General features: G+C 41.4%; 3 protein-coding genes across 9 annotated transcripts in view; 2 read left to right on the forward strand and 1 right to left on the reverse strand.

The window, feature by feature from the left end:
- tsc2 (TSC complex subunit 2) overlaps window positions 1-6,674 on the reverse strand; it is a 28,733-nt gene extending 22,059 nt beyond the window's left edge. For 3 of the 7 annotated variants that reach the window (XM_081606047.1, XM_008410740.3, XM_081606036.1), the window contains exons 1-10: window positions 5,211-5,361; window positions 4,177-4,346; window positions 3,602-3,688; window positions 3,388-3,498; window positions 2,753-2,900; window positions 2,500-2,617; window positions 2,318-2,366; window positions 1,600-1,725; window positions 1,416-1,489; window positions 1,189-1,315 (exon numbers count right to left, since the gene is read on the reverse strand). In XM_081606047.1, coding sequence (XP_081462173.1) covers window positions 1,189-1,315; window positions 1,416-1,489; window positions 1,600-1,725; window positions 2,318-2,366; window positions 2,500-2,617; window positions 2,753-2,900; window positions 3,388-3,498; window positions 3,602-3,688; window positions 4,177-4,311 — 975 coding nt within the window. In that variant the 5' untranslated portion in view covers window positions 4,312-4,346; window positions 5,211-5,361. Of the gene's footprint in view, window positions 1-1,188; window positions 1,331-1,415; window positions 1,490-1,599; window positions 1,726-2,317; window positions 2,367-2,499; window positions 2,618-2,752; window positions 2,901-3,387; window positions 3,499-3,601; window positions 3,689-4,176; window positions 4,347-5,210; window positions 5,362-6,547 lie in introns of those variants that run through there. The other 4 variants (XM_081606043.1, XM_008410730.3, XM_081606030.1 and 1 more) reach the window with 2 other exon arrangements.
- nthl1 (nth-like DNA glycosylase 1) lies at window positions 5,378-9,621 on the forward strand. The gene is made up of 7 exons (XM_008410770.3): window positions 5,378-5,506; window positions 6,395-6,714; window positions 7,530-7,786; window positions 7,871-8,041; window positions 8,135-8,294; window positions 8,555-8,660; window positions 9,204-9,621. Exons 2-7 carry the CDS (start codon window positions 6,447-6,449, stop codon window positions 9,457-9,459), a joined length of 1,218 nt encoding a protein of 405 aa, XP_008408992.1. The 5' UTR covers window positions 5,378-5,506; window positions 6,395-6,446; the 3' UTR covers window positions 9,460-9,621.
- Window positions 9,622-9,926: 305 nt separating this feature from the next.
- On the forward strand, window positions 9,927-23,557 carry nherf2 (NHERF family PDZ scaffold protein 2). The gene is made up of 6 exons (XM_008410692.3): window positions 9,927-11,286; window positions 12,836-13,153; window positions 19,230-19,415; window positions 21,862-22,015; window positions 22,096-22,316; window positions 22,404-23,557. Exons 1-6 carry the CDS (start codon window positions 11,080-11,082, stop codon window positions 22,569-22,571), a joined length of 1,254 nt encoding a protein of 417 aa, XP_008408914.1. The 5' UTR covers window positions 9,927-11,079; the 3' UTR covers window positions 22,572-23,557.
- Window positions 23,558-23,772: the final 215 nt, after the last annotated feature.

Below are 23,772 nucleotides of genomic sequence, written 5' to 3' on the forward strand. Positions count from 1 at the left end.
TGACTTGTCTGTATGCTTTGATTTAAATATAGCTCTTACATTTAGGGTTTAAGTGAGCTAGCCTAAGAGTGAAGCAACGATGCCTCTCTATCATCTGTTGCTGCATGCTGTCTGGCAGCTGGCTGAAAGCAGAGTACTACATCTTGCTCTTAAGTATTTAACCTGTTTCAATATATTTCTGGTGATTCAAAATGAGTCAAGTTATTACTTGGAACAAAAGAAGCACCATGCATTGTTCTTGTTTTGAAACTATATTCTGTATTAAACAGACAATCACAGTCTAGGCAGGACACCCTGACTATTAACAACCCAATAACAATGTTATACTTGCGCTTATCAGAAAGAGCAGAATGGCATAAATTATAATATTTGGAGCAATAAGCACCAGGAAGGCAAAAAAATGAATGATGTATTAGATTGAACTTAGTTCCAGTCCAACTAATATCTTCTTTCAGTGTTGAAGTTTTGCCGCCATCCAGCAGAGGGCGCCACTGGTCATCCTGAAGTAGTCAGTTGATACAAAAAAAAAAAGGCAGCCATACCAAAACGGAAAAGAGAAGCAGTCCAAACAGAGTGCGGTGTGGGATGCAAAATGCACTTTATGCGGTTCTGTTGTGAAATATAAACACTCGACAAGCTCCTCGAGTTTCATCTTAGTAGCGCCGCTCACTGCAGGCTTACAATTAAACAAAAAGCGGTATGTAAACAAGCACCTTCTGCTTCCGTCTACCTTAATACTGAATGAGACGGGAAGTCTTTCCACCTCCCACTGTGAACATCGCTAATAAACTAAGTAGATTATTTGGGGTTCCATCTTTATATTTCTGTGAAGATTTTGACATTTAGGTGCCAAAAACCGACCGGCTGCTGGCCTGTTTCGGTCGAAAGATGTAGAGAGCGCCTCTCTAATGCCAACAGCTTAAACGCCGTGGCTGCTACATGCAGAACTGGGGAAGTAGTAGGGCCCACTGGCAAAACAAAGACACACAGCCAAGGATAGTCATCCTGCACATTCATGTTTGGAGGAAAATTCATGTTTGGAACATTCATGTGAAGTCTGATTAGGAAGATTCAGATTCAGATGTGTTCATACTGGAATTTGAACAATTTAAGACAAACAAGTGTATATAGTGTCACAACTCGAGCTGTAAATGTGTGCGAGTAGATTAACATGAATGAACTGGTTACCTTGTAGAAAGATGGCAACACTAGTGTCGGTGTGTTTTTTAGAGCAGGGAGTCTGTGGGCGCCCCACAGAGCCATTCCCACAAAGAACACGGCTCCTCTCAGCAGTGGAGCGTCCTCCATGTACACCCTGGTGGACAATCCACTTTAAACACCAGAATATTTATTTTTCAAACAAAGCATTAGTGGAAATAATAATAATTTTTTTAAAAACATGACAAGAACAATACCTCTCCTCCATGATGCGGCACATGGTGTAAATAGCGCTGTGGCCCAGATGCGTCCCCAGGACTTTCCTCATCAGCTGGAGACACACAGCAGCAAAAAGGAAAAAAATAAAACATACATGAGCCAGACGTATGAGCATTTCTAAAATCAAAGCAAATATTTATCTGCAGCGGTTCCCTTCCCCACCTTCCAGCAGGATTCGCAGAACTCCTTCACGTTAACCGTACGGCAGAGCGTTATAATGAAGACAGTGAGGGACTCAGAGGGCAGGCAGTTGTAGCACACAACGGCATCCAAGACCTGGAGCGCCACCTGGACGCAACAAAACACAACCAAAACTATGATTAGCATCGCTAACATGCAACGTAACTACACAAAAATATTACAACCGAGTCCCACCACTGGTTATGACTACTAGCTTTATAGTTTCTTTTGAAAGTTTAGCGTAAAAGGAAAGGTTGATCAAGAAGATACCTGAGAAAATTTTATGTTTTAAGGCAACTGACTGTTCTTGAGGAGCACTAATATATTTGTAAACTCTGGGTAGGTTGCCAGAGGATCACAGTCCCTATTAAACTTACTGTTGCTATTAATTAAGCTTATTTCAATTACTAAATTTACTAGCTGTTAATTAGTTTTTGAAAAACGTCAGAAATTAAAGTGAAATGGGTTAAACAGTTGATCAGGATGTAGTTTTTCTTTGTTTTTATTTAAAACCATATCTTCTCCTGACATCACAAACAAAGTCTTACAATGAAATCTGGATATTAAACATCAATAATCTTTATCCAATATATTATCTTGAAGGGTATTGTAAGCCAGACAGCAGAAAAGTCTTAAGTACACAAATCAATATTTCAATAAGTTATTTTTTTAAGAAGTGCACCATAGAGACAACACCAACCTCTATGTCAGTGGATGATGTTGTTCTGTTGCACAGAAGACAGATTTTCCTGCAGAAAGCAGACGGTCAATACGTGCAAAATACCAACAAACTGTAAAAAAAATAGCATCTATACATAAATGGGTCTGACAGAAAGAAGTTAATAAAACCCTCAGGTGTTTCCATGTGTTACTGCAACTTACTGCACCATGCTGGAGACGTTCTGATCCAGATAGCAGCTGTTGTACTTGACCAAATTCACAAGAACATGGAGAAAGTCTGAGGTGAGACCTATGTCCATCCACAGGAGGACGAACCGTGCTGAGAGAGAAAAAAACGTTTTAATGGAAATGAGAAGTGAAGCAACTTATTATTAGGACTGGTGTGTTGAGAAGATGCAAAAGAAAAAGCTGTTAGTTAAAAGAACTTATTTACTCTTTTTTTTTTTTTTTTTACCTATGTCCTCCTCCAAGTACGTGATGTCCTTCCCATTTTCAGTCAAAGCCTTGAACACCTCCAGTCTTTCTGAAAGGTCCTCGTTGCAGGGTTGGTAGTCTCTGATCACCTTAAAAAAGTACGCCCTCAGAGGACCGAGCCACTCACCCTTGGAAAAAACAACAACAACACTCTGATTAGCCCATTTTGGACTCAAATGACATTTTCTGGGAGTCGATATCTGACACTTTTAGAGATAATATAACATTTTGTGTGTGTAACATCAGACTGTTGACATGTTCTTATTGTTTGTAATTCATTCACTGAATTACAGGCAGACTGCGCTCATCATGAACCACTTTTAAAACCCGGGGTCCTGAATCCACATCCTCAATTTCCTTTCCAATCTCGTGTCTCTCTGACAAAATTTCTACTGGTTTCTTCCTCCTCCTCATTAAGCAAATAATCATCATATGAGCTTATTATTATCATTCCTTCAAGCTATTGTTCATCGATGCCCAGATTTACGATCTCTGTTCTGATGCCGTTCTTCTTTGGCACCAGGTTCAGCTGTTCTCATTCCAAGTTTGTTTGTTGTAGGATTTTGTTTTGACTTCAGACTTGTGCATATTTTGCACAAGATGAATCATGTCTACCTGTCCTTGTATGATGGCCCTGAGAAGCTGCAGGACCGCATGTCGGGCCTCTGCCGGCTGCTCCGGGGACAGCATGTCCTCCACGGCTTTCCACACAGCCTCCACCGCATTCTGAACAACACCGAATCACAGGTTTCATGAATGTGGAGAATTCCACATGTTGCTCTTACAAAAAAAACAAAACATAGTAGACAAACAAAAACATTTCAGTCACCTCCTCAAATTTTTTGATTTTTGCCAGATCGCAGATTTGGTTCATCATCCGGATGCGGTTGCTCAGGCCACAATCAGGATGCAGTTCCTGCAAAAACAAAACAAAAACAAAAAAGCAAAGGTGCCATGAAAAATATGAGGGAAGATATTAGGTAAGATCAAAATACTTGAAAATATTTATAAGCAGATTAATGTATTTTTATTTATTATTCAAAACTTCTGTGTGTGGTTTCTAAGTAACTTTCACCTTTAAACCCACAAAAACTACCACAAAACATTCCGCCTTGAAATATGCAACACAACCGATATTTCTTCATCAGTTTCACTAAATACATGGTGTAATATGTCTGAAATGACCACGGAGAGCGGCTCTTCGACACCAGACACAAAACATCTGCAAAATACCAGCTTGGTTGCACAGACAGAGGCTTCCTACCTCACCAGAGTCAACGTATTTCAAGCTGCATTTAACATGGAAACTCTAAGCTGCAAAGACACAGACGAAGGAGGAGCGCCCGGGGACAGGACCAGAAGCAAAGTCTGAACAAATATGTACAGAAACGCAGTTTTATTCACCTTTATTATGTCGGCTGTGATTATAAACTCTGGCAGCTTTGAGTCACACTGCTTCGTTTGCTGCCGTTGCGTCCCGAGCCCAAAGATCCCCTTCACTTTTTCTTTGAGCGTTTCTTTGCTTTGCTGCTTATTCATTGCGAAAGTCCTTCAAAGCTGCCTCCGATGGAAGCCTGAAAAAGAAACAAGGATATCGTAATTTAGTTTTTTATTTTTAAACAGATGTAGTGATAAGAGGTTGCAAATCAGGAGCTTCCTGTGTTGTACTTCAACTCCATGAACTATAAATTGTTGAGATTAACAAGACAAAATATAAAACAGCGAGAAAACATATTTAGCTCTTTCTAAATGACTGACGTGTATAAAGTCTATTACCTAAATTTACCAAATAGTGCTGTGCCCATCTAGGATGTAGTTGTTTTTACCCAGCATTCTTTGCAAAACAGCCAAGCTCACTCAGACTGGAAGACTGAACGAGCTTGTTTTGGGTCAGCTAGATTTATAGCTGAGATTCAATTATACAATGTGCGGTTGCAAAGGTGGCATAATGTGAATGAGTTCAAACTCTCGAAAGCTGACTTCTCCTCTGGTTGAGGGGCAGAACGGGTGCAGGGTTAGTCCGTTTTATCCTGCGTAGCTCCGTAAATTCATCAGCAGATGGTAAACAGGTCATTTAATGCTGCCCCGGAGTGCAGCTCGGCAGCCTGTAAATGTGTAAACCCAGGGGGCTGGTTTTAGGAGTTCACTGTCATGTGGACTTGACAGAGGGGAGGATGGGAGGGAGCAACCAAACAACGGCTGGTCTGTTTCAGTCCAACAACAACAACAACATCTGTGCCAGGTATCCTCCTGCCACAATAAAACATGACTGCAAGGACACCATAAACAGTGCGTCATCATAAGAAACGAACAATGGCTCGGCTGAAGGCTCTGCTGTGCTTTGCCATGCCTCACACAGGCTAACATTGCTTTGGTATTGGAAGATTTATGGACATAAACTAGATAGCGACACCTCTTGGCCCCCTTTTTTCTCTCACCTTACGGAAGCGGAGTCGCTGTCTTCTTCATTTATCCGAGGCTTCGCCCTTTGGAAGCCAAACAGGCCACCAGCTGCTGCTGTGCATTCATATAACTTACTATTTGTTGCCGAAAGCTTGTTCTCAGACCTCCACTCCCCAACCGGATGACACATAAATGCTCTGACAAGCGACACTTCCTGTGAAAACACGCTTGCCGCGCTCCCTCATGGGAAGTGGAGTTCTAGGACAGTTGAAGGTGTTTTTCTTTTTTCTAGTCTGGTTTTTATTGTGAGTAAAGAGTGTCTTCAAAACAAGTAAGCAATTTTCATGGTACTATAAACCACAGTGAAACTATTTATTGTAGGAAAGTCTTTGACAAGCAATGTAAAATGAAGCTTTTACAGTTATTAGCCTAAGAGTTAGCTAACCGTGCTAACTGCTGAAGTTGGCTTCTTATTGACTTAAGACATGTTCTAGGTGCTTTTAAGGCAAGCCATTTGTGCATTTACTCAAACATAACCTGAACATTTCGTTTACAGGTAAGTTGAAAGGTGATTTTGTGTGGGGCAACATTGGGGCAATAAATTTTGTTCAAAAGAAAAAAGGAAACTGACAAAAAGATTTGAAACAGAAAAAAATATTTTGAAAAATGAAAAAATATTTTAAACTGGAAAAAAAGACATTAGAAACTGAAAAAGATTCAAACAAACAAATTAAAATGACAAGATATGAAACTAAAAAAGTTTTGATACTGAAAAAAAAAGTTCAGTTTGAAATTTTGTATTTTACACGTTTTATTCCTTTTGAACAAACAAGTGCAAATGTGTTCTGCAAAGCTCTGCTAATGAACAATCATTTGCTGTGTTGAACCAAGGACCGAACTAAAAGTAGCAGGATCCTGGCCCTTGACGACTGACTTTAGGCACCACTGCTATAGTGCAAGACAACAAAAAAGTAAAAATGTTCGAAATTTCTAGAAAATGTGACATTCCAAATATCCAACAACAAAGATGGTGGAACTTCAGAAATTGTGAATTATACATTTGGTTTTCCTTTGTTGCATATGAAAAGTTTATTAGCAATAATGTTTTTTTATTACATTGTATTTTGTAAAATGCTGTCTTTCGCCAAAAAATATGTAGATTATCGCTACAGTGGTGTATAATCTCATCTATATTAAACCTGTTTTATGTGATCCCCAGTGGAGCTGAGAGACTACGATCCGGAAACCAACTTCGTGTACTGCCCTGTGCAATGCTTCGTAATGTCCGCTGTGGGACGACAAGGCTGTGTTATGTAGTTCAGAGTTTGAAAATGAGTTCTCCGTATTTCATGCAAAGCAGCTCTGTTCTCACCCGGAGCAGCAGTCACAGCGCGGGCGGTGGACCCGCGGCCTCTCTGAGGTCCAAACTCAGCAGCAGACAGAGGGATGTGGACGCCGTTCCTGCACGGAAGGTGAAGGTGGAGGCGGAGGAGGCGACAGTATCCGAAGAGAAGCCCTCTTTGACCCCTTCATCCAGCGGTATGTTCACGTTAGGCTCACCAGAAACACTGACATTATAAATCTGACAAAACAGAAACAGGCCCTTATTTAAATACTTTGCATAAGGTTATTTGCGCATGTGTAAAGTCTAAAGTACGGAGCCCGTCTGTCTGGTGACATGTGAGAAGAAAATAATAAAAGTTGTACCTCGAGATGTTAAGTGGTGGCTACGACTTGCTTTTTATGTTGTTTTTTTTTCCCTCCCATGTCACCAGACGGCCTCCGTAGTAAATAAGTCCTAACTTTGTTGATTCAAGCCTCTCTTCAGAGTGCCAGTGGAACAGTCTAAACTCGGTCATATTGGAGAGAGTTTCTGTACAACTGATTTTTAAATCTTGCAACACATTCTCAACTCTATGGATTTGTTGCAGTGGTGAACCTTTACTCTAATCTCAGATATGTGGCAGTCTCTAGCAGAGTTTTATTATAGAGTTGCCGGTATTTAACTCCATCCTTCTCTCCATTAACTATGTCCCACACCATTATACTGCCACTATCATGTTTCACCATGGGGGTGGTGTGTTTAGGGGGATGTGCATGGTTGGTTTCCCACCCGAGTTGTGGATCTGTGCAGCTCTTCCAGAGTAACCATGAACCTTTTGGCTGCTTCTCTGATTAAAACTCTGCCCATCAGTTTTCATGCACAAGCCCTTTATTATTTATTTTATTTGTCATGAAATGAACAAACAACTGACATGTTTGTAACATTTAGTCTCTTATAAATGTATTCTTGTGCATTCCTTCTCTTTGTTGATGCCATATTTTGTCCCTTTTATATGTTTTCTTTTGCCTAGATGGCTGCCAGCAACGCCTCCGGCCGATCACAGAGATTGAAGCGTCATCACCGCCGCCGCCTCGCGGTCGCAGGAGGAGACAGGTTAAGGTGGAGTACGACAGAGACGATGGCGCCTCCCGGGTAAAGGCGGAGCACTGGGAGCCTCCGGACTGGACGAAGCAGTTGGGTTTCATCCGTGAGATGAGGAGCGGTCGAGACGCCCCAGTGGACAACATGGGAGCTGAGAAATGCTACGACACACAAGCCCCCGCACATGTAGGCGTGAACTGCGTTGCGTTTGTTTTAAAGTTTTAAAATACACTGTGTCTGTGGAGCTAAGTACTCCATCCCTTTTCACAGGTGAGGCGTTTCCAGGTGTTGGTGTCGCTCATGCTGTCCAGTCAGACAAAGGACCAGGTGACGGGCGCAGCGATGCAGAGGCTTCGGGCGCATGGCTGCACTGCAGAGAATATAGTTGCCACCGACGACAAAACGCTGGGAGAGCTCATCTATCCCGTCGGCTTCTGGAGGGTAACGCCCCCCGATTTTACCAGCTTGTTTCATTTCTTCTGTTTGCTTAAAAAGCTATGAATCAAAACTGAACCTCCTTCTAATCCGCTGCAGAACAAGGTGAAGTTTCTGAAGCAGACGTCGGCCATGCTAGTGACGGAGTTCGGGGGAGATATCCCGAACAGCGTGGAGGGTCTGGTTCGCCTGCCTGGAGTCGGACCTAAGATGGCCCACCTGGCTATGGACATCGCCTGGGACCGCGTGTCTGGCATAGGTGTTTTATCACTAATGGTGGCCATTTTGAAGTAGCAATAGTTTCAGAATATAAATATATGCAGCTATCTGTCATTCAAAATGAGTAAAGTGTTGCGTGGTTAGTGATGAACAATGTAGTGAACCTCGTTCTCTAAAGGACCTTGTCTCTAAGCTGACCCACGGCTGCAGGAATGTGTGTGTGTGTGTGTGTGTGTGCGTGCATGTGTGTGTGAGCGTGCTCCCTGAGGGGACTCGTCTTCACTGGTGGTTTGTGTTTAGGAGTGGACACGCACGTGCATCGCATCTCCAACAGGCTGGGCTGGCTCAAGAAACCAACCAAGAACCCAGAAGACACACGCAAGGCCCTGGAGGAGTGGTTGCCAAGGTAACCACGATACAGTTTTTAACAAAAATAGCCTCACAGATTGTAGACCTTTTTTTTACTTAAAGATTTGCTTTTAGTTCAAGTTATTTTTGCTCTTGTTCTTTCCCTCTGCATGCCATGTATCCTTTCTCCATTTCTGCTTTGTCTTCCTTCCTTTCCTTCTTTGCACTCTTCCTTCGTTTCTCTTCTTCCTAATGTCCTACCTTCCTTCTTTCTCCCTTTCGTTTATGTCCTTTTTTCTTTTGTCCTTCTGACTTTCCTTACTTGTTTTGTTGCGTCTGTCTTTTTTTCCTGCTTTATATAATTCTCCTTCCTTTTTCCATTTTTCTGTTTTTCTTTCTCTCTTTCCGTGTTTATTATCCAGAATTCTTTTCATTTCTGGACTTAAAATAAATACAAAATATTTAGTTTATGTTTATCAGGTGGCTACAAGAACATTTTTCTATGAATGATGTTCATTGATCAGGTGGTTATGCTGCCCCCCGGAGGACAAACAAAAAGTCTGTTTGAAACTCACCTGAGCATGTTTTGTTTCTGTTGCAGGGAGCTGTGGAGCGAGATCAACTGGCTGCTGGTTGGTTTTGGACAGCAGGTTTGTCTTCCAGTCAGCCCGCTCTGCTCCGTGTGTCTGAACCAGCACAACTGTCCATCCGCACACAAATGTTCTCCCGCAAAGAGACCCAAACCAGGATCACCACGCTCTCCAGGTCCATCGCGCAAATTTAAGGTCGAATCTGAACCTGAACAGGAAAGTGATGGCAGAAGTAAGTCGGCAGCAAACCAGAAGCCACCAGACTAAGAAGGAGTGTAAAAAAAAAAAACCCTGAGCTACTGATTTATGATGATGGACAGAAAAAACACAATGTGTTTCATAATTAAACACATGCAGTGATTGATAGGAATATTTTTGTACTATTTTAATTTTTTCAACTCAAATAAAGTAAGAACTGAAGTTTTTGTAGCACTGTGTTTGAATCTTTTTTGTTGTTGTTCTTAAAGTTTTATACTTTAAGTTGTAACAGAAAAATTGAAAATCAGTTTAAATTTAACTGGAAATTTCACCATAAGCTTTTAGTATCTTCCTCATTGTTTTGGACACTCAGAGATATAGTCATGCACAACATGTTTTTTTTTTTTACTTTTGTGGCTTTCTGCACCAAAATGACAAATTGTCCATGTTTGTACAATAGTAGACTTGAGATGACTGATTGTTATTTTTTTTAAGTTACACACTGAAGCTTTAACATGTAAAGCAGCAGGAGACACAATAGCAAATAAAACATTAGCTTTTCTCTTTGGGTTTTTTAATACAAGATTAGAAATTCTACATTTTTCACTATTTTCTCAAAACAATTATAAAAGAAAACTTCAGTGAAAATCAAGCCTCACTTTTAATTTTCTACAGTTTTAAGGTTTAAAGACAATCCTCTCTTGTTCATGTGTGGGAATATGACCCAACAGGGTTGAACAAACTCAAAATAGGTCTAGGAAGTTTTTTTTTTGTTTTTTTTTCTCATTTGCAAAAATGCAAACTTCTCATCTTCCCTGCATCTGAGTCAAATCAAGGAAGGAGAGACGTTCTCAAGCATATATGATGAACTCCGTGCACACACGCATGGACAATCGCACGGAAAAGCTTTTTGTTTCACGTGCATCACACCCCGCTTTCACGCAATCGCTCTTCCGGTGATCTGCAGCAGAGATACGGAGCCAGAGGACTGATGGGGAAGATTTGATTTCTCAGGTCACAGCCTGTCGGGTTTCAGCCGCACCGCTCAGGGCGATGTTTGTCCGCTCCGAGGTGGGCGTGGGGGCAACAATAAGTGTCCCCGCCTTTATATTTACAGTAGCTACTGTCCTACCAGCCTGCAGCGCGGCGGGGCTGCGTCTCCAGGTGTGCGCTGCGGGGGGATAGTGGCGTGTGTTCCCGATGCCTCCCCACTCTCGCCGGGTCGCTCAGGAGGACACACACGCCCCGGCTGGCGAGGAGAATTAAGTGTTACGTGCGTGAACCGGCTTTCTAATCTCTGATCTCTTGGATTATACTGATGGACGGGACTTAACGTGTCCATGTTTCCCCTTTAGCTCTATTTTACGCACCACTTTGCGCGCTCGCGTTTGAGCCCTAAAAATGGATTAATCCCCAGATTGTTTTTTTGGGGGGGTGGGGGGTGGGAGGCGTTTGCCATATTTTTTTATTTGCACTCTTCAGGTTTTTGTGGATTACTACGGGATTCGTATGATGCCGAATAACGACGATGAGCTTTTTGTCTCTGGAGCGAGTGGAGGCGCGTTGGATTAGGAGCCAGAAACTTCCCAAAGCTCTTGGAGCAGATCTACCTGTTAATTCCTGGGACGCACTTTGAGTTGTGTGTTTTTTTTTCTTTTTCTTTTTTCTTTTTCACCTTCACACACCGGGATGGAGAACGAGCTGAGACCCAGGCTTTGCTTTCTGATCAAAGGACAGAGCGGATATGGCTTCCACCTGCACGGAGAGAAGAAGAAAGGCGGACAGTTCATCCGCACAGTGGAGCCTGGCTCCCCTGCTGACCTGGCCGGGCTCCGGCCGGGGGACCGACTGGTGGAGGTGAACGGGGAGAATGTGGAAAAAGAAAGTCATCATCAGGCGAGTGACTAACTGCACACACTGCGTGACATTTTTTAAGGTGAAGATGAGCCAGGAGAGGAACAATGCGCTGTGTACCTGTCGGACAACTTTTTCTTTCTTGCCCGAAGACGAGGGCGGCCCTAAATGGGTCAGTGTGAGCCTGTGTAATGGAAATCACAGCTCGTCTTTGTCGTGACACAAAAGCGTTATGTGCCAGCAGGTGCCGAGAGAGCCAAATGCCGTATTAATTATTTTAAATCAGCTCCAGGCCCGAAATATACGCGGACTCTGCAGCAGCCTAAAATTTCAGATGACGCAAAACAGATTGACAAAATGCTGGAACTGAAAAAAAGAAAGAAAAAAGTAAAACTCATGCATAGCGTTACTGTGAATAAAATGTCTCAATTCCAATTTTCTCAGTTTATGCTTTTGAAAAAATGCTTTAGATGTTTAAATAAATATCAGACAAAAAATAACCCAAAAAAATACCATTGAGCCAGTTTTAAAAAACTGATTTTATTATGAAGACAAAGAAACTATCCTGACCAACTTTGGTCCTATGGAATGTTGGGAACTAGTTGCATTTACTTCAGTAACTTTTTAATTATGATGTACTGGATATCTGGGGGGATTTTTATTAAAGTTTCATAAGTTATGGAATCTGGGGGGGAAAAGTTATTTTGCCTGATTTTGTTATTTTGTAATTACGTTATTTCTATGAATTTTTTTCATTTTGGTCTTTAAAATACCAAAATTTCCACATAACATTATATTTTGGGCTGTCTAATGGGGTAATTTTTAAATACTAAGTGGTTGATTATTTGATCAAATACTCAGTTCTTGTAGACTTTTTACTCAAATACATTTTTACTCTTGAGTAATTTCTCGGATGGCGGCTTTTTTTTTTTTTACTCAAGGAAACATATGTAGAAGTAGTGCTATTCCAAGCTGAGTACAATTTTTGGGTACTTTCCCCACCTCTGGTCTTATGTGAAAAAATACTTGCCTTCGTATTACTGGAAAATAAATTCAACATCTCCCTAAAGCTCATCATCTGAATGAAGCATGAAGTTCTCTAAAAAATGTCCTGGTAGATGGACAGAGAACTTCAGAAAACACCAGTGGACCAGAACCAGTAAGAAGACATTTCCACAGTCATCACTGACTGTGGAAGCTTCACTCTGGACTTCAAGCAAAGTGGATTCTGGGACTCAGTTTCCACTCTTCCTCCAGACTCTGGGACCTTGGTTTCCAAATTAAATAGAAAATTTACTTTTGTTTAAGAAAATGACTCTAGACCAGTTGCGGGTCTAGTTAGGATCTGAAGCTGCCTCTGGTTCAGGAGTGGCTGTGGCAGCTGCAGTCTTTGATAAGTCTCTGTGTTGTGACTCCTTAAGCTTCATCCATACACTCCACATTGTGGATCTCCTCCAAATGCCAAAATAACTTTGCAAACTATCTGCTTGAGGACTATCAGTCTCCTCCATGACCGTGACAGGTGTGACACAATGTTTCTGTGTCAATCCAGTCAATCTTTTTGTTTCGTCTTTGTTTCTCCTCTCTGCAGGTGGTAAACCGCATCTGCGAGACGCCCCACCGCACCAGGCTGCTGGTGGTAGACAGAGAAACGGACGACTACCTGCGCAGACGAGGCCTGGCCTGCACAGAAGACCAGGCCATTGAAATGGGAAACCTCTCCCCACGCCCGTCTCCCATGCCCACGCCCTCAGCATCACCCGTACCGAGAGAGGGCTCCCCGCTGTTTCTCAAATCCAACCTCAGATACTTCTTCCATGCTCCTGCTGTGGACTCACCCACTCAGGTGTCCTCTGAAAACAAAGAAACGAGAGCCTCGACGACGTCGAGTTCAGCGACGGACACCGAGGTAAGCGCTGACATTGAGAACGTGGATCCATGAAAGATGGAGGGGAAATAAAATAAAAAAATGAAAAAAAAGAAGAGCATCCATGAACATTATGTCCTGTTACAACCTCAATTTTAAATGTATTTTATTGTGATTTTATGCGATAAACCAACACAAAGTAGCACTCAGATGTGAAGACGGAGAAAACAGCTCCATGATTTAAAACCACTCTCCTGTTTGGTAAAACATGAGTCAGTCATAGGCTGTGAACTCTGTACTTTAACTGGGCCATTTTACCACAGGAATATACTTTGAACTAAAACATTCCACTGTAGGTTTGGCTGTGAGTTTACATTTGTTGGCAAGCTTCATGCTAGTCTCAACTAGGGCTTATGATTAATTGTGATTAATTGATTATTGAAATAATTGTCAACTAATTTGGTAATCAATTAATCGTTGACCAGAGTATTCAGACTCAAAAAATGCCTTTTATTGAAGAAAAAAACTTATTCAGAGCTGTAATTAAGCCAGAACTGAAATATGTTTTGCATTTAAGATTAAAACACTTTTATCTGTAAATATGTTTTAGGCAAAACTTCTCAAGTGCTACAGCTTTAGCTTCACTTGGTTTAAATTTATTAAAGGAATTTATTAAATTAATTAATACATTCCTTTAATATATATAATATATTTTATATTTAGAACGATATATATATATAATAATAAAAAAAATTCCCTTCTCACCCTCTGCGGGTGGTCTGTTTCATCCTCTGAGCTCGGGTCCTCTACCAGAGGCCTGGGAGCTTGAGGGTTCTGCGCAGTATCTTGGCTGTGCCTAGAACTGCACATTTCTGGACTGAGATGTCTGATGCTGTTCCTGGGATCTGTTTGAGCCACTGCTCCAGTTTGGGGGTGACTGCCCCGAGGGCCCCGATGACCACAGGCACCACTGTGGTCTTCACCTTCCAGGTCTTTTCCAGTTCCTCCCTGAGGCCCTGGTATTTCTCCAATTTCTCATGCTCCTTTTTCCTGATGTTGTAATCACTTGGTATTGCTACATCCACCACAACGGCTTTCCTCTGTTCTTTATCCACCACCACAATGTCCGGTTGGTTCGCCATTACCATCTTGTGTGTGTACATATATATATGTGTGTGTGTGTGTATGTATGTATATATATATATATATATATATATATATATATATATATCATTCTGCTCCACGGTGCCCTTAAATTGCCTCTTGGGAACAAATAATGTTTTATGCAATTGGATTAAACTAATTAATTGGCTGGCTTCTTAGAGCATTTAGTTGTTTTTTTTATTTAGGGATATCAGAATAGAGATGAGGGCACCAGCAACCCTCCCAACCCCACTAAGGGACAAGGGTGCAAGAAAATGGATGGATGGAGAATAGAGATGAGCAGATACAAATGCACGCCACACTTTTCAGACTTTTACTTGCAAGAAAAAGAAAACCATGTAAGAGTTTATAATACAGCTCTGGAAAAAATGAAGAGGTCACTGCACTGACCCGAATTGAAAACCTCATGTTTATCCCACCAAATACTGATTTCTGAACTCTTGAGATACAACATTAGTGTTGTTGTTTCTAAATTAATATGAACTCGTTTTCTCTGCATTATTTGAGGTCTGAAATCACTGCATGTTTTTTGTTATTTTGACCATTTCTCATTTTCTGTAAATAAATACTAAAGTTTTGCTTGGAATTTCAGAGACATGTTGTCAATAGTTCATAAATAGTTCATAGAATGAAAGAACAATGTTCATTTTACTCAAACATTTATCTATGAAAAGTAAAATCAGAGAAACTGATAATTTTTAAGTGATCTCTTCTCTTTCTTTTTCCAGAGCTATTTCATCACTTTTGCAGCAAATTCTTGTCAGTTTTCTGCTTTCACAACTGTTACAATGTATTTAAACTGTTTGAGTCCAGGTGAGTCTAGACTACAGCAACATTTGGGTGTGGTCTGGGGAAAAAATAGGAGATAGCGATCAAATTCAGCAAACCCACGTCGATCGATTAAACATGATCCCAAGACATCTGACTTGTGGCTGCAGAACTGCTGAGCATACGCGCAATAAAACGAGCCTCAGTCGCTGGAAACCGCTGAATTAGCGCCACTTGCTTTGAAAAATCGGCCAACGAACACATTCAGATTCCTAAAATTCAGCGTGTGGTATACGCATTTCCACAAGTGCCTTGCAGACCTCAGCGTGACGTCTGGAAGCCAGAACAACTGGGAACTGACTCTCACGGACCGGGCTCGTTGTTTTGACTCCAAACAAACCGGGCCCAGATATGCGAGGCCAGCGGCTCACGTCAAACTGGCCATGTGTTTAGCTGAGAGCAGAGTAAATAAAGGCTGTTCGCTCTCCCTGCATCGCAGCTGTCCGTCTCCGTTTTGGTTAAACGATTGCTTGGAAAATGAGGTAAAACATCATGAGATCAACCAGAACACCGTCAACACCTGCCTTAGGTGCTTCAGTAATCTAAAGAGAAGGCGCAGATGGAGTCTCATTTTGTCAGCCAAAATGGCAAATGAATCCCAGACGAACGCCACCAGTTCACAAAGGACACACACTTTCACTGCCCTGCGACTGACAGTCACCTCTCTGAACATGTAAATATGGCTGCGTGATGTTATGATGGCAGCAGATGAACGAAACCTCAGCTGAGAAAGCCTCAGACTGCTGACTCTCTCTCTCTCTCTCACACACACGCACACACCCACACACACACACACACACACACGCACACACACACACACACACTCACACACACACACACACATTCTCACGAATCTCACTCAGTCAGGTCATCTACTGCTGACTCTCTCTCTCTCACACACGCACACACCCACACACACACGCACACACACCCACACACACACACACACACACACACACACACACACACACACACACACACACACACACACACGCACACACACACACACACACATTCTCACGAATCTCACTCAGTCAGGTCATCTACTGCTTCTTGCATCAACATTTTTAGTAATTGTTCGTGTTACAACTTTACATTTGATATCTCTTGGTCGTTTTGGTCAAAGATAATGTGGAACTAAGCTGTTTATTTTATGTGCACATTTTAGTAAAAGCTCACTTTGAAAAGTTTTCTATGTGGCTCTGTTCAGTAACTCCATTACAAATAAGAGTAATGGAAAAAGAAATACAAAATTGTTCAAACTTTTTTATTCAATCCATGCTTTTTTTTTCCCCATACGTATTACATTTTCCACTCGATAAAACATATAAGTTTGCTCTGTCTTAGTTTTAAATGACGGATTGAACAATGATCTGTGAGATGTTCAAACCTGAATGTTTCCTGAGATTATATTACATGCAGATGGACTTTAATTTATTTTTGGTGTGTCAGAGTAAAGGGGTCTGTACATTATTCCTTCTAGCATAAAATCAAGCTAAGTCGAGTTTATTTGTATAGCACATTTCAGCAACAAGGCAAAGTGCACAGGAACCAATTATGAAACAAGCGGTAAAATATGATTTTTTTGTTAAATACCGTCATCAGAATCATCAAGCAATAGCACCACAAATATAGTAATCAATGCTCCTTATCTGCACTGCTAATCAAAGACAGCTCTAAACAGGTGTGCTTCAAATCTTGGGAACTTAGTGTTTTGGCAGCTGTGCAGTTTTCTGAAAGTTTATTCTAGATTTGTGCAGCATAGAAGCTGAATGCTGCTTTTCCGTGTCTCCATGTTTGGTTCTGGGGATGCAGAATAAATTTAAACCAGAAGACCTGAGAGGTCTGGAAGGATGATACAACATCAGCAGATCTTTAATGTATTTAATTGCTAAGCCGTTCAGTGATTTATAAACTAACAGGAGTATTTTACGGACTCTCCTCTGAGCCACAGGAGGCCAGTGGAAGGACTTTGCCGTGATGTGCTCCGTGTTCCTGGTTTTAGTGAGAATGTGAGCAGCAGCGTTCTGGATCAGCTGCAGCTGATTTTTTTTAAGCACTGTTGGCTAAAGAGAAACTTATGTTGTAATTTGTGGATGTGTACACCTTAAGAGGGCTCTGCAAGCACAGTTATAAATGACTTTGTGTCATGATTAGCAATAACTGAAGGAATTATTATGACAACATAATGTATTAAAAATTCTTTTTTTTTCTTTCTCTTTCTTTTAAAACAAAAAAAGTATTGGCTCATTACGGCTGAGCAATGCATGTGGCTCGAGTTTGTTAAGATGAAACGACTTCACAGGTCATCACAACGAACAGGTCACTGAAAACAAGCATTCATGTCAGTGTTTGGTCACCTCCAACCTTTGTTTCGTAAATGCAGCTCTACAGTACAAGTGTGAAACAGGTCAGTGTGCTTCATTGATATTATTTACAGATGCACACACAACAAAGACTCCCTTCATTCTTTCTGCTGTTGACGGCCCGCCAGCCCTCAGGTCAGCTCACCGTGAAGGTAGATCCTCAGCTGCATCACCAGACGGTCGCTAAGCGCCGCTGCCTGTGTGTGAACCCTGCAGCATGTCGGGTTCACACACAAACACCCAGCATGAGGCTCGTTGCGGATGTCGGTGTCCAGGCCGGTGTCACGCAGAGTGTCAGCTCTTGTTGCTGGACACAAGGCTCGGGATCAGCTGGAATGGCTCAGACAGATCCACTTAGTCGACTTCGGTCAGCTTTGTGACCACCAGGTCAGCCTGGCAGCAAACGACCCACGATAGCGCACGGAGTCATGCAAAGCTACTCGAAAGGTTTTCGCGTTTCATCACTCTATCATCACAAACCACAATCTATTACTTTAGTTTTGCAAATCAATTATCTGGTAACAGGTATTAATAATCTGTCCTCATGAACTGATGCAGGGAACCATCCTTGCTTTATTTTCTTTGCAAATAGAACTCAAAAATGTTTTTTTCTAACCTTTTTGCCTTGATAAGGCAAAATTCTTTGAAAAATTTGGCCTATACAAGCAAAACGCTATTTATAGCAGGATAACTAAAGCTGCACATCTGAAGACATCACAACCACTGCAAAACATTGCAATAGCACCAGCATGATTGTCTTCAAGAAAAATGGTCAGAGTAGATGGAAATATAGATGTAGCTAAATGCAGGAAAACTCTGGAAGAACCACAGTGGAGTGGTTGAGATCAGAGCATATTCACGTGTTAGAGTGGTCCAGTCAAAGTCTGAGCATAAATCCAATTGAGAATCCTGAGCAAGACTTGAAGATGTATATTGTGAGATGCTCTCCACTCAACCTGACTCAGTTTGAGCTTTTTTTATAATGAAGAACAGGTTAAAAATATAGTTTTGAGGCCAATAAAGCTGTCAGGGACGTACTCCAACTTTACTTTACATTCTTTATCTGTTCAATATTTTTAGCTCAAAATCATATATCATTTCAGTAGCAATTATCCACTATTTTGAAAGCAGAAGTTGAGCCTAGATTCAAGGAATGACCATGGAGAGACTCTGATATCATATGATAAACAAAACAAAGTATTTTCTAAACATATGGCAGGCATTTTTTACGAAATAAATAAAGAAAATGGACAATTATCCACTACATTGTGTTGGTATGTCAACTAAAATTCCTATAAAATAAAGTTTGTGGTTATCGTGACAAAATGTGGAGAAGTTCTACAGGTGTCAATACTTTTGTGGGGAACAGTAAACCAGAACATAAACAATATTAAATCAAAATGAGATTAAGATTAAAAAAAAAAAGTTATTCAATGGCAATAATATTGTTTTTTTTTCACTTTGACTCCCAATAACTTTAACTTGACAAGTATTTTGTCTTTCAACGACATGATCCAACACATCTATTGGACTGTAATGAAAACTGAACGGAAACAGGTTAATTAAATTAAAAAATTTAAACCAGTCCAGATGTGATTTATTTATTTTTTAATAAAAACAAACAACAAATAGTCCAAGATTCCTGCTGGTGTAAATAAGTTGTAGCTTCATGTTTTACTGCAGATAGAAAAAGATGCGCAAAAGTTCAGGCCAAACTGATTTGCTGACATTAAGCATCAAAGATGTTCTGTCCGCTGCAGGTGGACCCGTCCCCTGAGCCGACGGTGGAGCTCCTCCCTCGTCTGTGCCGCCTGGTGAAGGGGGAGAACGGCTACTGCTTCAACCTGCAGAGCGACAAGAAGAAAGGAGGCCAGTTCGTTCGCTCTGTCGACCCCAACTCGCCTGCAGACAGAGCTGGCCTCCGAACTGGAGACAGGATAGTGGAGGTACAGCTCAAAGATGTGCCTACTTACAAAAAAAAAAGGAGGGTTTAAAAGAGCTTTATTGGAGGAAAAATATACTGCTAAAAAAAATAAAGGGAACACTTAAACAACACAATAACTCCAAGTGAATCAAACTTCTGTGAAATCAAACTGTCCACTTAGGAAGCAACACTGATTGACCCGACGAGGGTCCCCGTTGTCAATCAGTGTTGCTTCCTAAGTGGACAGTTTGATTTCACAGAAGTTTGATTTACTTGGAGTTATATTGTGTTGTTTAAGTGTTCCCTTTATTTTTTTGAGCAGTGTATATATATCTTTTAGTCTTATAAATAACCAAGTGTTGCATGATGTTTAGTTTTGTGGCATTTCTTTTAAACATTGCCCTTTGTTGGATAGATATCCACAGAGCTCTCCAACCTGATTGATACGTCTGGCAACCATGGGTGAAAGGCCTTAACTGAATTTATATTTTCTTACACTGGAAATGAGGGCTAAATATAATGTCCCCATTTCTTGAAGAGTTCCTTTTGGCCACTCTTCAAGAAATGGGAAACACATGCTGTTAAGATAATGTGGCTGTTGTGCTCAGTGGAGATTCTTGCATGAACCCACCCCCAACCAAACCAGCCACCATGCCGAAAATTCTGAAAAAACTGCAGCTGGATAACATGCAGTGCAGTCCTGAAAAAATAGCACCAAAAAAACTTAGCTTGTGTCCCCCTACATAATGTTTTTCTCTCTCTTTATGCTGCAACCATGTGAAATTTTATAAGGGAATACAAAATGTTTTCCTACTGAGGAAATGGACAAATTGGCAGCAGAAAGGAGACAAATTCAAGGCTTTAGTTCATCCTTACCAGGGGTGCTAATGGGTTTGAAGGGCCCTGCATGCCAGTTTGTACTTAGCAGCTTTGCAGATTCATGGCGTTGCACAGTTGAGACTTTGTTTTCATTCTCAAATGCATCAAGTGCTCGGTTAATGACGCAGAAATGGAGAGTGCTGCTGACGCAGGAAAGGACTTCATGCAAAGCGGCTTCCTCTCAAATCACAGACACTATCAGCTGCACCGCGCCTCTCGCGTTTCACCACTAGTGATGCCTTTCTCTTTCCGACAGAACCGTATCTGCACCGACATAGAGGTGGACTCAAACCTGAAGCTTCAGAGACAATTCATAAAGACAATAACAAAGTCGGCCTTCTGTCACCTGAAAAACATTTCCAGGATTAAAGAACTAACGTTCCCCCCCAAGACCGAGATGCGTTTGTCTTTAGCCGCATCGATTACTAGAACAGCGTCTTCACGGGTCTGCCTAAATAAAAAAATCAATCCTCCAGCTGCAGCTGATCCAGAACGCCGCTGCTCGCGTTCTGACTAAAACCAGGAAGACAGAGCACATCACTCCAGTTCTACAGTCCAAACACTGGCTCCCTGTAGCTCAGAGAGTAGATGTGGTGGATGCTCCGACCACCACATCGTGCCAGTATTTATTTTTTCTTTACATTAGTTACAACTTATAGTCTGTTTACGTTAGTTATTTCATTTAGACATTTTCTAATGGGTGCACACTTTAGTTAATGTTTGTCCGAATGGTTTACTTACACTTGTTTTTTGTTCGAGGAGGATGAAAACTGGAACAAACCATTTGTTTTTCTGAAAGACTGAAGGGGGGGGACTTTGTTGTTTCAAGTTGATCTTAATTAGTTAATTTTGTCACTGAAATATTCACTTATTATTTGTGCTAAGTTAAAGTTAGTTTTGCTTTATTTGTTTTGTAGGATGCTTTAGTTAATTTTGTACTTGTTTGTTCTTTTGTTATGTTGTGCCTCCCTTATGTGGTAGATTTAGGTTACTCCACCCCTACTTAAGCAGCCTTTTGTTCTCTGTTTGCAGGTCAGTTTTGTTTGTGTTCAGTTAAGAGTTCAGCTGACCTCAGTTAATTTGGAAAAGTTAAATGGAAACTTTCTCTACTTTGAACACTTTTTTTGTCCTCGTTTGAGTCTGGTCCCTCACAATAGACTTTAAAATACTTTATAGTTAGTTTGTAAATCACTGAATGACTTGGCACCAAAATAATCTGCCATCGTTGTATCAACCTGTCAGGTCTTCTGGTTCTGCTCTGCATGCCCAGAACCAGAACCAAACATGGAGAAGCAGCATTCAGCTTCTGTGCACCACAAATCTGAGACAAACTCCTAGAAAACTGCATATATGCCGAGTTCCTTTAAATTAAGTCTAAGGCCCACCTGTTTAGAGCTCTTTGATTAGTTGTAACTAGAACATTGACCAGCATATTTGATGTGTATTTATTTGAAGATTTTACTGATGGCATTTGACAAAATGTAATATTTATCACTTGTTTCATAGTTGGTGATTGTATTATGTTTTTATTGAAGCACTTTGAACCAACTTGTTGCTGAATAAACTTGACTCTGTTTTTTCTGTCTCAGGTAAATGGCGTAAACACGAAGGGTCTGCGGCACTCGGAGGTGGTGGCGCTCATCAGATCCAGAGGGGACGAAGTCAGCCTTCTGGTGGTTGACCAGGAAACGGATGAACTCTTCCGCAGACTGGGAATTACCCCAACCACCGCCCACACTAAAGGTCAACCAAAACCCTCCAGCTCTCTTAACACGCAACTCCACTGAGACGATGCTGAACTGTGCTTGCTTCCACTTCCACAGAGGTCTACGTGGATGAAAGACGTGCAGAAAGCACCCCGCCGACCCCGTCCCCAACCACCGAGCTCCCCGCAAAGGACACGCCGGTCATAAGCGTCACTCTGACGGACTCCGACATCGCAAACGCGTCTCCGAAATCCCGAGCCAACGGCAGCTCGGCGTCTCACTCCTCCAGGAGCTCCACCACCCAGTCGGAGATCAGCAGCTCGGACATGAGCTTCCAGGTGAGTGAGGAACGAAGCGAGAGACACGACAGCGCGGCTCTCTCGGTTCGGAGCGAATCATGACCCGTCTGTCTGCACGGACTCCAGGTTCCCGAAGACGACGACAGGCGCATTTCGGACCCCTTCACGGAGAACGGCCTGCGCCTGAGCCCCACCGCTGCTGAGGCGAGACAGAAGGTCCTCGCCACCCGCAACAAGAAGAGAGCGCCCCCTATGGACTGGAGCAGGAAGCAGGAGCTCTTCAGCAACTTTTGAACCGAGAAGCCTCAATGGATCTGCACTATTTATGCCAAAAACAAACTCTTCCAGCTTCTACACGCATGGAGAGAAATATAAATAAAAGGTAGCCACTGTATAGTGTGAAATCAGTCCGTAATATCAAATATTACAGTTGTATACAATGTGTACAGTCAACTCGAAAGTTAAACACATTTCCATGCATGCACAGAAAAAAACATTTGACTGCTCAGTGAGACTCTTTAATGAGATGTTCAGTTAAAGCTGGCATGGGAAAGAAACTACAACTCATCACACATCTGCTTCTAAGCTTTAAAACTCCAACAAGCATATTTCTTGTTCAACAAAGAGTAGATGCACATGCAAAAACTGCTGTAGTGCATGAAAGTCTTGCAGGATAAGGAGCAGATCTTGGGATGTCAACAGCTGTACTGCAAGGCCATCAAACAGAAGAAACTTTTCTAAAGGAATATTCAAATAAGTTGCATCTGCACCACGGAAACTTTCCTATAGGACCTGATCTGTGTTGAGAGTTTTTCAGGCTTGCCGTTTTTCTCCGTAGTCTGTCAGCAGCTGATTTTATTTTTCTGTTGCTGTGTATGTCTGTTGTAAAGATATGTGAAGGACTTTCATAACAGAAACAGGAAGCAAGCACGCAACATTATTCAACGTTTGTCGTAATGGTTGTATTAATAGCAGAACATTTCCGGCATCAGTTTAGATGAAACTTTGCTGGATTTGACATAAATCGTAGGTTCTCCTTACCAACATATTTCAAAATTTTTCCGTAATAGATGCTGTGTAACTTTGAATGTGCACACAGAGTGAATGATTAGTCTAGTTTAGCAAATAAATAACGACTGATCACATTTAGTTAGCATGTTTTGGATAGTAATACTGTTTTATTAGTGCTTTTTGTTACACATTTCATTTTATTTTTCAAAACATTTCTCCACCTTCCTTTGGCTTAAACATTTAACAGTGTGAATAAACGTTTAGAATCTGTGTGTATTGCAGTGATTATTTAAGGCTGCAGTTCCCCAAATATTAAGCAGCAAGTGTTCAGTTTTGATGTAAAACATTTAGCCGACACTTTTGCATTTCAGCCTGCTTTCCTCACACATGGCAGATGTTCGTCACACTGGAGATGGAAGCTGTTTTAAAATATGAAATATCGACATCTCATATAATTTTGGCAAATCAAAATATTTAACTTGAC

The sequence above is a fragment of the Poecilia reticulata genome, chromosome 1 (genome assembly GCF_904066995.2).
Source record: "Poecilia reticulata chromosome 1, P_reticulata-male-v2, whole genome shotgun sequence".
NCBI lineage: Eukaryota > Metazoa > Chordata > Actinopteri > Cyprinodontiformes > Poeciliidae > Poecilia > Poecilia reticulata.

Coding starts and splice junctions, on each gene's coding strand:
- nthl1 (XM_008410770.3), top strand. CDS start 6,447: ATGCTTCGTAATGTCCGCTGTGGGACGACAAGGCTGTGTTATGTAGTT. Junction 6,715..7,529: donor TTTGACCCCTTCATCCAGCG/GTATGTTCACGT, acceptor TCTTTTGCCTAG/ATGGCTGCCAGCAACGCCTC. Junction 7,787..7,870: donor ACACACAAGCCCCCGCACAT/GTAGGCGTGAAC, acceptor CCCTTTTCACAG/GTGAGGCGTTTCCAGGTGTT.
- nherf2 (XM_008410692.3), top strand. CDS start 11,080: ATGGAGAACGAGCTGAGACCCAGGCTTTGCTTTCTGATCAAAGGACAG. Junction 13,154..19,229: donor GTTCAGCGACGGACACCGAG/GTAAGCGCTGAC, acceptor TGTCCGCTGCAG/GTGGACCCGTCCCCTGAGCC. Junction 22,317..22,403: donor GCTCGGACATGAGCTTCCAG/GTGAGTGAGGAA, acceptor CACGGACTCCAG/GTTCCCGAAGACGACGACAG.